The following is a 15,593-nucleotide window of genomic DNA, read 5'->3' as shown; positions in this document are numbered from 1 at the left end:
CAGCGACAGGGTGCGCTCAGCAGTTCAATCAAAACCGCGTCGGGGCTTCCCTTGGACGCATAAGTTGGGACATAGATAATTACTATATCTAGATAACTGTTTACATCCCTAACTTAGATTTTGAGAGATCACGTAGCTCAATCTATGACTAACGCTGTCTGCCAGGTATCGCGTTCCGGGTAGGCTAACCGCTCATGGACACCAAACGCAAGGCGTTCCAGCTGGGCGCCACATGCTCCAGCCTCCCCAAGCAATTGGGGTGGCAGTGACCGTGGCAGTGGCACCCGACATGGCCATAGCCCCCAGAGAGCTACGTAGCTCGAGCACCACCACTCCCAGTCGCTGCCGAACCAGCATCTTAGCAAGCAAGCAGCACGACGACATGCCCTTGGGGCCGACCAAAACACCAAACGCCCCTTGATGACCGACCCGACCTGAGCCCACATGGACCGCGGCAATGGCGCCGGTCCTCCTGGAGGTCCCAGCAGGGCCGAGCGATTCGAGGACGAGAAGCGGCGCATCATCGAGACGTGCTTCAACAAGAAGGACCCCGACGGCTCCCTCCAGGAGACCTACATCACACACATTCGCATCGTCGAGTTCTCGTCCCACCCGGCGTCACCACCGCCCGCCAACGCGCGCGCCCCCGAGGCCGAGAAACCACGCGTCATCATCATCGCGGTGCGCAAGTCCGGCCGTGTGCGCATGCACAAGTCCAAGGAGAATCCAAACGGGACCTACTCCATTGGGAAGACGTGGAATCTCGATGACCTGACCCGGATCGAGTCGTACACGGCGCCCAATGTGCCATGGGAGCACAGAGAATCCGCGGGGGAGACGGGCTTCCTGGTCTCGCTCGGGAAGCCGTACTTTTGGCAGGCCCAGAGCGACAAGGAAAAGAAATTCTTCATTGCGTCCATGATCAAGATCTACGGCAAATACACGAGCGGAAAGGTGCCCGAGCTGGTAGGCTTCGATCAGAAAGAGCTGGACCAGGTGCTTGGGGCTGGCAAGCGATATCCCCCTCCTCTGCAGCGGCAGCAGACCAACCAGACGTGGAGCGCCTCCTCCGTTGCGACAGCTGTCGCCCCTCCTTCTCTGCAGCGACAGCAGAGCAACCAGACATTCGCCTCGTCCGCCGCGACAATCGCGCCAGATGCCTCGAGCCCAGTGCCCTCGGCCCTCACGCCAGGGCAACCCACAAGCCAGCCGCCCAGTCAAGGCCAGCCGCGCAGCCGCAGCCGCAGTCGTGGTCCCTCGCCTGGCCGCGGCCCGCCCCCATCGATCGCTGGTGAGCCACCCTCGAGGCCTCAGCAGTGGACGCCGCCGATTCGAAACCCGGCTGGTGGTGATGGGTCACCCGCCGGCAGCATTGACTCTACCACCTCGAGAGAAAGACCTGGTATCCGTCATGGCAATCCCAACAGCCGTAGCCAAGAGTCTGTTGCGAGGTCGTTCGTAACGACACGAAGCGAGGATGTGCCCAGCATACCACCACGCTCACGCAACGGGATACAGGGCCCCGGTGCGTCTGGCCGCTTCGGGGATCCGTCAGAGCCTCCCACGCAGCCTCTACCTACCCCCCCTCAGCAGGGTCAGGGTCCATCTCAGCCACGATCACAGTCATCGCTAGCCGGGTCCAGGCCAAGGACCCCCCGTGAAGAGCAGCCCTCCGCACCTGAGCGTCGAAGGCCACCAATGGACCCCACGCGTCCACAAGACCGTGATCTGGTACCGCCACCTTTGTCGGCCAAGAGGGATGTAGCTGGCAGAGAGTCTCCAGCGCGAGACACGCCACCACGAGCCTCGACACCTAAGGACCCGGTGGCACCCCCTCCGCGCAGTAGTGAGCGCATGTCACCGAGGAAGGACTCCTTGAGCTACAGGCCCGGCACCGCGACTTCCCTGGCAAGCACAATCCAGGACCGCAGCACTCCACCTCCATCGTTCAGCCCGGCACCCAAGGCTGAGTCTCCTCGGCCAAGGGAGCCTGTGGCATCACCGCCAGCACCAGTGACCTCGCCCGAGCCGGAGGGGGAAAACCCAGTCAAGACTGAGGCGTCAGCTCCTTCAACACCACTGAGCGAGCCCATGTCACCACCAGAACCGCCGCCTGTGCCGGAAGAGGAAGCACGGCCTGGTCTTGGACCCATGATCAAAGCCAAGAGGTCAAAGGGTGAGATTGCCGGCGCATTCCGCAAAGCGGCGTCGGCTGCCGCCATGGCCAATGCATTCAAGCCGCGCCCAGGAGGCGCTGGCGAGAGGCTGCGTCAAGCTGCGCAACAAATGCAGAATAAAACGTCCGACGAACCCGACGGCATCACTGGCGTCGTCCCTGCGCCGCCGAAACCAGTAGTAGAGAGACCCAAATCAAGAACCGAGCGCGAGGCCACTCCTGAGCCTGTCCCTCCCCCACGAGCACCGCAGCGTACCTCCAAGGTCCCCGAGGTCAAGATATCGGTGCCGACCTCCAGCAGCCGACCGCCAAGTCAGCAGGGCCCCGGCAAGGAACAGCCCAAGGAAGCTGTTGCAGTGCTAGAGCCCCAGCCACCAAAGCCCCCGCCGCGTAAGTCGCTGGTCGCCAGGCAAGACGCGAAATACCTACAAAGCTTGGGCATCGACCCGATTGTCCTGGACGGTCGGAGTGAGGAGTTTGGGACCTGGCTTGACCACTTTGGCTGGATCCCTGGCCAGCAGATGCAGTCCTGCAACATGGAGGAGATGCAATTTGATTTGGAGCGTGAAATCAACAAGGCCCAAGCTGGTGGTTGGCTGGCCCGCTTCCAGGATGAAGACGACCGCGTCGACGCAATCAAACTCGGGATCGATGTCGCCATCTCCGAGTGTGAGGAGTTGGATAACCTTCTGACCCTGTACTCGGTGGAACTATCCACCCTGTCCGAGGATATTGCCTACATTGAAGCGCAAGGTCAAGGTTTGCAGGTGCAGACGGCCAACCAGAAGCTGCTCAAGAAAGAGCTCGAATCGCTCCTCGAGACATGCGCCATCACCAGCACGGATCTCGACCCTCTACGCCTTGCGCCCATCGACCACCTCCGCGGTCTGGAGGACGTTGAGCAGGCATTGGTCACGTTGTACAGGGCCATGGCCAAAATGGACGGAGCACACAGTCTCAAGGCTAGTCCCACCACGGCTCCTGATGGCAGTGGGCTCAAGTCGGACTTTGGCGATATGCGGATCGTGCAGGAGAAGAAGGAGATGTACATCCAAGAGAGCTCCAGCTTTATTCGTCGTCTACTTGAATTCATGCCTCAGCAGTACGACCAGGCATTTGCCGAGACAAAGCGAGCCATGGAGGGCGCCCTATCGAAGAAGGCCGACGTAGCTCACCACGACGCGGGGCGAGACATGCTGTGGCGGTACAATCCTCTGATGCTCTATACTCGATTCGCCGAGCGCGGCAGCTGGGACGCCCTGATTGCCATGTACCAGGAGAAGGGGGCGCCCATTTACAAGAACGAGTTCTTGACGGTCATTATGAGCTGGAAGAAGAATGCCCGCAAGATAACCGGCGGGGAAGCCGAGCTCCTGTTCACGTCGCAGAGCGAGAAGCAACAGGAGAACGTGGCGACGGCGGCGAGAAAGGCAACCGTCAAGCGAAGCCAGACGCTGGCACGAGCCTGGCGATCGCCTCTGGCCGATGGCAACAGCAAGGGAGAGCGTGACAAGGCCGCCAACGATGGGCGAAGCTTCCCTTACGAGGTGTTTGCCGGCGTGTTGGATGACCTGCTCCCACTCGTCGAGATGGAGCAGAACTTTATCATTGACTTTTTCCACGCCACGACACTCGAGCAATCTGACTTTCCCGATTGCGTGGCCGCCGTGAAGCCTCGCGACCGTCGCGGCGGTGACTTGAGGCGCCATCGCTTGATGGAGCCTGACCGCGACCTGGCCAAAAGGGTCACGCGCGCGATGGATGTCATGTTTGCATTCCTCGATTCCGAGTTCACGAGGCTCATGGAATGGGTTATTGGGCAGGACCCCATGTACGTGCAAAGGATGCTTCATATCGATTTACACTAACTTTGTTGTTTAGGCAAGGCATTGGTGTCATTGTGACTGTGGAGAAGAAGCAGGCCGAGATCTCCCAGTCTAACCAGGACTTCCTCAACACCATCTTCCAGAAGCTGCACGGGCTCCTCAAGGGCCGACTACGCAAGTTTGTGGATGACCAGGTTCGCGCGATTGAGGATACCAAGGTCAAGATCAAGAAGCGCAAGGGTGTCATCTCCTTTATCCGCGTCTTCCCCAACTTCTCGACCGCCGTGGAGAATATGCTGGCGGGCGTCGATACGACGCTGCCCATCCGGAAGACGATTGACAATGAGTACGACCGCATGCTCAAGTCCATGTTTGACTCGCTCAAGGTCATTGCGCGCGAGAATCCCGCCGTCGGTGTCTCGACGGGTGGTGCGGATCCCGAGGACAAGGAAGCGCTCAACTTCCACATTCTCCTGATTGAGAACATGAACCACTTCCTCGAGGAGACGGACACGCGCGGTCTCGAGACGCTCGAGACGTGGAAGACCAATGCCGAGACGGAGTACCACGACCACATGGATCTCTACCTGGCCGCCGTCATGCGTCGTCCGCTGGGCAAACTCCTCGATCACCTCGAGAACATTGAGGCGCAGCTGCAGTCTGGCAAGGCACCCGTTGCCATTGCCGCGCAACCATCCAACTCCAAGAGCATCTTCAACAAGGTCCTGGGCCAGTACGATGCCAAGGAGGTGCGCAAGGGCATCGAGGCGCTGCGCAAGAGGGTGGACAAGCACTTTGGCGACGCGGACGATCCGGCGCTCAGTCGCGACCTGGTGGCCAAGGTGCTGCGGGAGTGTGAGAGGTTCTACGGGGATGTGGAATCGAGACTTGGACGAATTGTCACGGATATCTATGGGGGAGATGTCTTGTTTGAGTGGCCGAGGGCCGAGGTCAAGGCTGCATTTAGGTGAGGTGGCTTGGGGCGTAGCATAAAATATGTACAACATGAGATGGAATGAGTCACGAGCGATGAGTAAGTAGTTGGCGTCTGGCAGAATGTATAAGGCTGTCTTGTCTCTGTTTCGTGATGATGAGTGAGAGTGTTGTGGAGATGGTGCGTCATGCGGGACGCGGACGCGCCCTTCCATTTAAGGTACGTACCTTACCTTGCTTTACGCGACAGACGCGTCCAACACCAAGAAGACCCTTGTGATTCCGCCACGCCACTTCACTTCACGGTGCAGAGTCCAGACCACTCCGTCCGTACAACTGTCAAAAGACCTTTCTATATCTCATCGTTCAGACAACACTTTAAACGATTATTGACCGATGTAAACCAACAACCATGCCGCCATCGACCCGCTCAGGCGGTAAAGCCCCTCCTTCGCGTGTCTACCACTCGACGCCGACCCTCAAGCAAGTGCAGTTCCCAGCGCGACGACGCGTCGTGAAAAGCTACAGCACGAAGAAGACTTTGCCCCGGCACGATGAGCTCCCCGATAGTGAAGGCGAGGAACCCGAGGACGAGGAGGAGGCCGAGGAAGACAAAGAGAACGGTGGTGCCAGCAGCAGCAGAAAGCCAAACAGAGCCCCGACAAAGGGGAAACAGAGAGCAGGACTGAGGGACCCAAAGCAGAAGACACTCACGCAGATTGATTTTGTGTCGAGCAGCAGTCTGTCGGATGTTCCGCTCTACGCAATGTCAGAGTCGGAGCCGCCGACGCCTCAGAAACCCGTCGTGAGCGCCAAGGGCAAGAAGAAGACCAAGACCACCGCGAAAGCAAAGACGACAGCGACTAGAGCGAAAAGGCGGCGTACAGTGGGCGGCGAGGCTGAAGAAGAGGAAGAAGATGTGTCCGACAAGAAAGGCAAGGCCAAAGGCAACGGCAAGAGGAGAAGGACAATGGGCGACACACCCTGGCACACGCAGACACTCACGCAATTTTATCCGCGCGATGCTGTTGTTCAGGACTCGGAGGACGATGGGGGGTTCGATGATTGGCTGGCGGACAGCCCTAGTAAGCCGAAGAAGGCGGGCAAATCCCCGAGAAAGGTCGATTTGGCAGAGTACGACGCGGATCCGAGTGAACCACCTAGACGACATGCGTCCGCGTTGAAGACCAAGAAGATCACATGGACCAAGGACCCATCAGCTTCTGCGGCGGAAGGCAAAGGACCTGAAACTCCAAGTAAAAGAGTGCGTCCAGAGAGTTCTGCTCCAAGTCCGGCTTCCGTGCCTAGGTCGATAGAGCTTCTGTCGCGGTACGGAGCCGCGAATGACAAGCCCACCCCTAGCAAATCGTCGGGTGTTATCAGGGAACTCGGGTCACAAGGGACGGTGAGAGTGGGAAAGATGGTGATCGAGGACTCGTTTGGCACTGCGAGCTGGGACTCGCCGGTGCGCCCTGTCGGTACGCCCCTGAAGGATATCACGGAGGATGTTGTGGGCGAAATGGCCAGCCCGTCGAGAGGACGGGGCAAGAGACGTATGGCTCTTGGAACACTGGATGACGGGCGAGAGTCCAACAAGGAGAACCAAAGTGTGAAGAGCGACAAGGATGATGAGAGTGACATGGGCATCATGATGGAGATTCCTGATTCAGATGAGGAGGGGGACTTCTCCGAGGGAGACGACACCATTGTCCCTGGTATGCACCAAGCCGAACCTGAGGTGCATCATGAGGAGACGCTGGAGAGATCTGAGGGGGCTCAAGGAGCATCTGCGGGCAACGATTCCGATGGAGGCGTTGCCCCGTGTGATCAAGCGCCCGTAACAGAGCAAAAGTCCGAAGGAGAGAAAGCTGCAACCACAAGCACCCAGGGTCAATCTGCCGAGGCGGTTGATGCCTTTGAAAGGACGTCGAGCGAGGTAGCTGAAGTTTCTCAACCTCTCGCGGCCGACATCTCGCAATTCCCTGGGGAAGAGCTCCACGCAGAGCAACGCAATCTTGAATGTCTGGTTGAGAGCACCTCCGAGCTAAGCAGTGCGCCTCCCACCGAGGAACTCCAGCCAGAGCAAGGAACCACCACCCGTATGCCGCAATCGCCTACCGAAGCACCACGAAAGACACCCAAAAAGCTTCAGGTCACGATCGACGACAACCCTGTTGAGATCCAACAGCCCCTCTTTGTCGACGACAGCGAGGACGACGAAGATGAGGCCGCAGACGACGGCGATTACAATACCGGACTCGAGAAACAGCATGCCCTGGACGAGCTGGCCTCATCCACGGACGACTTTGCCAAATCCCAATCCTCCCGCGAGCCCAACTCGACAGGCCAGCAGCCTCAGCACTCTACGCCGCCCACCGAGACATCCTTCCAGACACCGGCTAGAAGACTACGCAAGCCTCTCGGCGCGGTTTCACCCGGCAGCCTGACCCAGCCTCTTGAGTCGCAGCGCATACCACGCAACATCATCCAGGCTCTGGTGGGCGAGCCAGATACCACAACGGATGTTCTCATTCCTCTCCCCGACACACAGCTCGCCGCACTCATATCTGGACACTCACTGCACGTGTCTTTCCCTTACAGAGTGCCCGTGACTATCCAGAGGCTTTGGTTCTTGAGCGATAACCTGCTTCGCTACGGCGGTATTGCGCACCCTCATGACGAGACTGTCAACGCAAGCGGGGAGAAACAGTATCGGTACTACATCAGTCAAGTCGTTGAGCTGAATAATCCGCACGATGAGGAGTCTCTGCGCCACGAGGAATGGATTTTCGGGCCCATAGGACGGTATCAGTATCTGCAGCCGGGACCCATCCAGTCCATCCTCGCCAATCTCCAACGGGCACTGTTCAGGGACGATGCTGTGGGAGAAGCATCGGACGACGAGGACGACGAGAACGAACAGCCGACGCAGGAAGTCATTGCTCCTCCAGTGTCGCCACCGCCTCCTGCTGCCAGTGGTGGTGGACCAACGTCAGCCAACAGCAGCTTCTCCATCTCCCAACAAGTCGAGGCACAGCTCATGTCTGACATGGCAACGCACACCACCAACCCGCCCTCGGATGCTGCTGCTGCAACCTCTGCTCCACCAGCCGGGGACGACGACATCCTCGTGCCCTCTACACCCCTCAAGCGCCACACGCAGCATCTCAACGCCGACAATGACACGGTGGTGCGCGCTTCACAGGCCACAACGGCTTCGCAGGCCTCCACGCCCTCGCAGACGCCGGGACGCTCGGCCAGGGCAGCCAGGACACCACGATCTGCGGCGCCGACGTTGAGACGGCCCGTGACGCAGAGTTCCGGCAGCACAGTTGCCTTCCCAGAGCTCTCGTCTCCGCCATACTTGATGAACATGTCCTCGGCAGGACGTGATGGGTCGCTACTGTTGCGCTCCTCACAGCTACTGACTAGAAGTCAGATGCTGCCCGACAGCTTGATCAGGGGGGACGACAGAGCGCCACCTGTGATATGGGATTCGGATGGCGAAGGATCTTGAGATTGGCTACGTCGAGTACCTTACATTACGCGAAACGACCATGAGAACTATTACATAGCATAGCGATATATATGAATAATATGTGAGACACATTCACGCAGTATACACATGACACAATAGAAATAACGCCGATATTGATGATCAACGCCGATGATGCTTGCAGTCTAATGTTACGAGTGACCGGTGACCACCACCTACTACTAAAAGCGACACAAGTAGGCGTCCATGCTCCCGCCTAAGAGACATAAACCAACCCTTCTAGAAAAAGGGCCATCATTACGACAGAATCAACCTGACGCCTTACTGTGCCTTCAAATGCTATTCCATCGCGCCAGAAACCCTTGGGCTTGATCTTTCTGGCATTCTCCGCCGCTCATAATTGCCTCTGCCGAGGTGTCTGTCTCACCGCTGCTTCCCCTCCTCGCTTTCTCAGCAGCGCTTACGCTGCGATGGCGCATCTCATACGCCTCTGCTCTCATCCTCAATTTAGGACAAGTGGAATGCTCCCTGTCCCTCCTTCATAGCTGTTGTGAGTTGTTTTCTCATAGCTTCTAGGCCACTGTAATCCGGCAGCTTCAGGTAGTTGACGCATGTCATGACGCTAGGCAGGTAGTCGTCGGATGTGTATGGCTCCTCGCTGGGCTTGCGGACGACTGTGAACATTGGTGTAAGGCTCTTGAAACCTCCGATAGGCAGCTTGGGGCTGCCCGTGGTGAATTGCAAGAAGTCGCGACGTTGCTCGACCGTAAACTCGCTCATCAAGTGCAAGAGATTGCGCACACTGGCGCTGTCCATGTTGTACCCGTGATCGGCTTTCATCGAGTCCAGGAGGGCTGCAGGGAAAAAGGTTAGCTGTCGATTCTACTCTCCTGTCAGGTGAATCACTTACTCTCAAGCGACCAGTCTTCGTCGGCCTTGCCAAACAAATTGACCAGCTCGTCTGGCGTGAAAGCACTAAGTGCCGAATAAGGGAAGACCGCTGAGAATCCAGCACGGAAGGCATCGACTTGTCGTCGTACGCCAGATTCCAAGGTGACATCAACTACCTTTTCGAGGTAGGACTCGACGTTGTCGATGGTGACACGCTTCTGGGACCCACCCTCCTCTAATTCGATGCCGGGGTAGCCAGGGAGCGTAAAGTCGAGGCATAGATCCTCGAGACGGACCCCATCAATGGTAAGTTTTTCCAGGTCCGCCACCTTTTGCGCAGGCGCGCGGCTTGGATCCTCGTCAATCTCCTTCTTAGCTAGTGCGAAGTTCTTGATAGCCATCAAGGAGCGGGCCAGGCCAGCATCTACCATCTTGACGGAGGCCAAAGAAGGCTTCACGCCAGAGGACGTAGTTTCTCCAATACGGAAGAAAACTGGGTTGAAATGTATGTCGATAATCCGTGAGTCAATCATCGATCGGGCGACAAACTTGCCAAGAGTCTTGAACAGGTGAAGAACGCGCTCGCCATTAGGGGTGCTCAATTCGCTCTCACTCAAGGGTCGAGGGAAGAGACCAGCTGGGCCTTGTACAAAGTCAGACGATTCGTGTGTGTCTGAATCGCGCCACAATGTGAGCTTCTTCTTCGAGAACTCCCGCGATACGGTAGAGTAGAATTCAAGAGTAGGTCCAAGGCCCGTGCCCACTTCTTCGAAATACTCTACTTCGAGGATACTCTGTGATGCGCCGTACAGATCCATGACCTTGATGGCAGCCTCGAGGATCATGCCACGAGATATACGCACCTTCTGACGCTGCATGCGACCCAAGGGGGGGCGATCGTTCATGCGATCCCGCCGGTTGTCGTTGTCGTTAGCTTGGGTGCTTTGCCATTTGGCCATAGATCGAGCATATCCAAAGGATGTAGACTGCAAGAACAAATGACGCGTCTCAAAGGGGAAAAGGAATGGGTAAAGGCGCGCCAGATCCTCGGACCACCCCGGGAGACAGTTGCTCGCCACGATAAGGGGTTCTTCAAGCTGCCGGTTGAGTTTCGCCGTCAACTTTGTGTTGACAAATTGCGAAAGCGGTTCACGTTGAAGGTCGATGGTCGTGCCGCGGTTCTCCAGGAGCACATCCTCGACATTCGCATTCAAATCGTGCAGAACGTTGAGCAGCTGCAATATGGAGTTGGTTGTTGGATACTTTGTGAGCGAGGCCGGCAGTCCACCCTCTGAACAGCCGGATTGCGTGGATGATTGGGGTTCTCCAGGCGGTGGCGGTCCAGGTACCTTCTTAAAGCTGATCGTGAAAGTAGACGACCACAAACTGCGGCCTACACCAGGCTGTTGTGGGTTCTGGCTGGCCGTGACGGAGTTGTGAACTGCACGGTATACAGTCATCCAATTGGGCAGCGTCTTCCCATCTAGGGAGAACTCAATGTACCAGTCATCGGGCGTAGACTGCAAAGCGGATGCATAAGAGGCCCTGGCGGCCGAGCTTGCAGACGGAGAAGGCGTGCCTCGCGCGCCGCCCTGCGTGCTGGCTGACCAAGGGAACGCAGGGCGAGCGGCAAGATCCTGGGGCGCTCGGGGTGTTGGAACACGACTTCCGCTTTCCTTGCGCGCCGTCACCTTGCCACCAGTAGCGACCTCGACGTTGACAGCAGACGGGTCTTGCGCAGGCACATCGTCGTCTCCGTCTTCGTCGTCCATTTCGTCTTCCAGTTCGCCGACCAGCGCATCAAGAGCATCATCGTCTGCCATGCTATCGTCCTCGTCATCAGTCAATTGCTTCTCGTCCGCACACTCGAGGGTATCTTGCGGTCTGTCACCGTCGGCGGTAGGTGGCTGCGCAGTGTGGGCTCCTTCAGTGGCAGGCTGCTGACGCGATGAGCGTCTGGCGTTGCCAAGGGTGCCTGTAGGCGTCTCGTCTCCTTGAGCGGCAGGGCGACGGTGTGCTTTGCGCGAGGACTTTGCCGGAGTCGAGGTGGACGTGGATCCGGGCGCAGGTACGGGTGGAGGTGGCGGAGGCCCAGCTCCGGTAAGGAGAGCTGAACCGAACCCCATGCCAGCAAGTCGGCTATCGGCAGAAGCACCTGCATAGGGCAAACCGCCCGCACTCGCCATGGCCGCAAGCGCGCGACTGAGATCGTCACGGCGCGCGCGGTGGCGATCTGAAACTGGGACTATTCGTGGCCGCAGGTACTCCTCCAACGATTTGAGCGTCGCAATAGCTTGAATCGTGACCATGATGTTGCGGTAAGGTTTCGGAATATCAGATTCATCATCCGCGGTCAGACGAATCCGGATCTGTTTCCCAAGCATGGACGCTGGGTTACTGCGGTTTCCGTCGAAAGCATTCTGATGAACTGTGAGAACTTCAAAGTGCTCTGACCTACTGAGCAAATCTTGAAGCTTGTGGACCATGATGCTGAAGGGGGTGACAGGTGAATCAGCCGTCGCAGTTTTAGGCCTCGATCGCACATTGTAGCCCATGAACACCTCCAAGAAATTGGACTGAGCCTCACGCGTCAGATTCTGGTCTGGATTGCTGAAAATGGCCAGCAAAACACGGACAAGTCCAGAAGCAAGCAACTCGGCGCTCGTAATGCTCTCCAAGACGTTGGAGTCGAAGTGAGATGCAAGCTTGTGTAAGAGCTCTTTACCCCGAGAAGGCCTCAGATCGCTCGCCGTCCTGTTGACGTAGAACGACTCCAGATCACCAGCGAGACTAGTGAGATCGCCAAGGATTTCATTGGCCTTCTCCTTGTCTTGCTTGACTGCGTCCTGCCGTTCATGAGTTTCCACAAACTTCTTCGCCGTCTGACGGATGACGTCCTTGAGCGACCGGGCATTCAGTGCCGGGTGCGCAATCGGAGGGTCCACGGACATGGTCGATGCTCGAGAACTACGCTGAGAACCGCCATCCATGTGTCGCTCTTCAGGGTCCTCTTCGTCGTCGTCGTCCTCGTCCTCGTCGTCCTCGTCCTCCTTTCCGTCTTCATCCTGGTCCTCGTGGTGATCCTCGTCGCCGCCATCGTCGTCGGAGGTGTCTTCGTCGGCCGCACTATTGGTCGAGTCGTTCATCACCTGATCCTCCCTGTGACCTTCATTCGATCTCTGAGCACCCGTTCGATCGCCCTGTTCAGACTTCGCCTTGTTGGTGTCTTCTGGTACTTCTTGGTTGGCGAGAGCTGTGATCTCGGAGAAAACGCCCTCTCGATAAAATTGATATCGATAAATGCTCCCCAACCTATTCAGAAGAAGTTCGGCGCCTTGTAGTCCTAGAAGGACAAGTGCGGGATTGTCTTGTTGCGACAAGATCGAGGCCAAGAACGAAGCGTATGGGACGGGAATCAGAGCTTCGGACAGAATCGCTTGGTCCAAATTGGAAAGCATTTTGAGCTGGGCCGTAAGAACGCGCTGGCGTACCCCGAGATTGACAGTGCTGGAGTAGGCGTCGGTCAAGGTTGGGAAAAGAATAAGGGCAAATCTGCGGACCTCCGCCGGACAGCCTTTCAGCAGCTCAATGCGTTTCTCGTTGTTCAAAGCCACCTTGCGGTGACGGTGGCGAGAGCCCCGATCGGTAGTAGACGAAGTCACGATATCGGTAACCTCATTGTCGGCAGTCTTGGGCAGACTAGGCAGTAGCTCGCAGACAACATTGAGCGTCTCCAAAATCTGCTCGCGTGGGCGATGGATCAGAGCTTGCATGATGACAACGCTGTCCAGTTTGGAAGCCACATCCTCCGTGCCAGCAGGGGGCGAGACACCCGTCAGCATCTGATACACCGTGTCAACGATGTTTAGCTTGAGCAGCTCAGCCGACAAGCGGGGGCTGGCTCGTGCGGTGAGAGTGAGAACTCTCAAAAACTGAGTATGAATGTTAGACCCGACGAGGTTGGATGTTCCTGGCACTAGCAAGCGTAGGACAGCGCGAAGCAGGTCGACGCTCACGAGTTCTTCCAGTTTCTTCGGCTGGTGGCCAAACGCATCCACTATACCCGATACACATAAAGATGCTTGCTCTACCACACGCTGATCGCTGCTTCCCAGCACATTGAGAAGGGTGGGCATGACGTCCCGCACTGTCGTGAAAGAGTCATCGGGGATGTTCCGGCAACAGTTGGCTGCGATTGTTACCGCCGTCCTTTGGGTGCTTGTTGGGAAAAAGTCGAGATAGGAGAGACAGGCAGTCAGTCCGCCCTCTCGAATGATACTAGCCGGGTATTCGTAGGAAATCTTTTCGAGGGTGCTTAGAGATTGCTCAGCCAAATCAATGAACGATATCTCCAGGAGCTTTGAGCAGAGCACAGGCACGGCGCCCCCGTATACCACGTTCGCCACGCTTGCCGGCAAAGCCTCCATTAGGTTTGCAAGGCATCGACACGAGAGCAGCATGACTTCGGGGCTCTCCTCCTTGTTCATCAAAGGCACCAATTCTTTGACGAACTGATCTGGAGAGAAGTGACCGGACAGATTGTCCTCATTTGACACAAGGAGAATTTCGGAGAGCTCCTGAAGAGCAATCATCTGGACTGATAGGTCATCCTGGCGCAGATTGTTCAAAAGGTCTCTGAGGCGGGATGTGAAACCAGACATCATGCCAGTCAATGCCCTCAATGTTCCTGAAAGGCCAGCTGCTCCCGGTCCACCGAAGAAATCGATCTCATCATCGTAGCGACCGTCGTCGTCGTCATCGTCATCTCCCTCATCATCATCGCTACTGTCGTGATGTTGGCTGGGATGCGTGTCGGCCGTTGGCGGAGCTGGCGGGCCAGGACTGCTGCCCTTTTCGTCGTTCGTGCCCGTCATAGCGGTGTCTTCGTTGGATGGGTTCGTGTTTCGTTTGTTTCGGCGTGTTGAAGATGATGGACCAGCTGAGGAGCTACCTGATGTGCCTGCAGGCTTCTTGCTCCGACTAGATTTCCTACTAGATGAGCTAGACTGCGTCACCTGCTCTGATGAGTTTTGGGCCGGTGGAAAGCCACTGCTGTGTGTCAGCTCCAATCTGGCTCTGATCTGGGGCGTGACATACTCTTGGCTGTCCATTGTGCCGAGATTCTTGCCCTTTTTGCTGTTTCTCTTGGGGAGCTTGGAAGTATCCGCAGCTGCTACACCAGTTGCGGCGGTCTTTTGCTTCTTGGAGCGTCGGCCCGATGTTTCTGGATTTCCCTTGCCACTTCTTGGTGGGCTAGTCTGCTCGGTCTTCCGCTTACGGCTCGAGGCGGCTACTGAATCCGCCGGTGCGGCCGTCGCAGGCAGGGGGTTCGACTTGGCAGTCGAGGCAGTCGAGGATGGTGATTGATCTGCCTGCTTGGCTGCCTGGCGAGCCGATGATCTTGTGATTCTAGGCGACATGAGTAATCGGGCCTCGCAGAGGGCGATATGGATGTGGAAGAGATGGAACGAGAAGGCAGTGTGAGCTAGCTGGTGAAGTTGGAAAGCTGGTATACTACTGCCAGCAGTAACGCAGGCGATGCATCAGGTGCCGCCGGCAACGGCAGAGTGTGGAAGGTAAGGTGCTAGTCAGGTAGAGAAGGAGCTTGGTGCAGCAGACAATGCAGAGAAGGTCTGGCTTGGGAGATGGGGAAAACTCAAGGTTCTGCCGGTCCGGTTTGAACTGCTGGCGTGACTGACAACCAGGTGAATCAGAGCACTGACGTATCAAATGACTGGACCTTGGCCAAGGCGCTGACACACCAGTGAGCTGGGATGGGACGATGAACTTCTTCAAGCAGCAAATAGATTCCCTGATACCATCCAGACTGGAATTTGCCGCACTAGCAGGCTGTAGGATGCGAGATGGTGCATGTGCAGCTCAGGATGGATGATGGAAGGCTGGATTTTGAGTGTAGAGCCAACAATCAAGACTCACCTTTGGGACGGAGACGTCGACGCAGGTCCGATTGTGGAGGATGCTGCGGAAGGAAGGCGCACTTCGTTATCGACTGCCGATATTTGTTCTGCCATGCCCAGATTACGCCATCTGAGAGAGAAGGCACGATCGAAGCTCTCGACGGTGTGCTCGAGGACACTGTCGCTGTCGTTGTCGCTGTCGCTGCGGCCGTGTTCCCAGTCGTCGTTCGCTGGAGGACCTTTGGGTCATTCGCAGGACGGAAGGGTCGGGTTCAGCCTGCCGTTCGGATTCGAGAATGCGTTTGTTGTCGGATGTGAGTTTAGTAGATGCAGTATGCAATCAATCTCGCCAG

At 57.1% G+C, this 15,593-nt stretch overlaps 3 protein-coding genes across 3 annotated transcripts; 2 read left to right on the top strand and 1 right to left on the bottom strand.

Annotated features, from left to right (window-relative positions):
* The first annotated feature begins 123 nt into the window (after positions 1 to 123).
* Positions 124 to 4,514, top strand: F5Z01DRAFT_649159 (exocyst complex component Sec3-domain-containing protein). The gene has a single exon (XM_046263075.1). The coding sequence runs from the start codon at positions 445 to 447 to the stop codon at positions 4,042 to 4,044; it is 3,600 nt and encodes a 1,199-aa protein (XP_046120744.1). The 5' UTR covers positions 124 to 444; the 3' UTR covers positions 4,045 to 4,514.
* Positions 4,515 to 5,084: 570 nt separating this feature from the next.
* F5Z01DRAFT_489441 (uncharacterized protein) lies at positions 5,085 to 8,552 on the top strand. Its single transcript, XM_046260155.1, has one exon. It carries the CDS (start codon positions 5,348 to 5,350, stop codon positions 8,450 to 8,452), a length of 3,105 nt encoding a protein of 1,034 aa, XP_046120743.1. The 5' UTR covers positions 5,085 to 5,347; the 3' UTR covers positions 8,453 to 8,552.
* A 386-nt stretch (positions 8,553 to 8,938) lies between these two features.
* On the bottom strand, positions 8,939 to 14,742 carry F5Z01DRAFT_672051 (uncharacterized protein; the record flags this gene model as incomplete). The annotated part of the gene is made up of 3 exons (XM_046264764.1): positions 8,939 to 9,285; positions 9,342 to 14,371; positions 14,420 to 14,742. 3 exons carry the CDS (start codon positions 14,740 to 14,742, stop codon positions 8,939 to 8,941), a joined length of 5,700 nt encoding a protein of 1,899 aa, XP_046120742.1.
* Positions 14,743 to 15,593: the final 851 nt, after the last annotated feature.

Source organism: Emericellopsis atlantica (genome assembly GCF_019669845.1).
Source record: "Emericellopsis atlantica unplaced genomic scaffold F5Z01scaffold_6, whole genome shotgun sequence".
NCBI lineage: Eukaryota > Fungi > Ascomycota > Sordariomycetes > Hypocreales > Bionectriaceae > Emericellopsis > Emericellopsis atlantica.
The sequence above is the reverse complement of the archived record's forward strand: the minus strand, read 5'-3'. Positions and strand labels throughout refer to the sequence as shown.

Coding starts and splice junctions, on each gene's coding strand:
- F5Z01DRAFT_649159 (XM_046263075.1), top strand. CDS start 445: ATGGACCGCGGCAATGGCGCCGGTCCTCCTGGAGGTCCCAGCAGGGCC.
- F5Z01DRAFT_489441 (XM_046260155.1), top strand. CDS start 5,348: ATGCCGCCATCGACCCGCTCAGGCGGTAAAGCCCCTCCTTCGCGTGTC.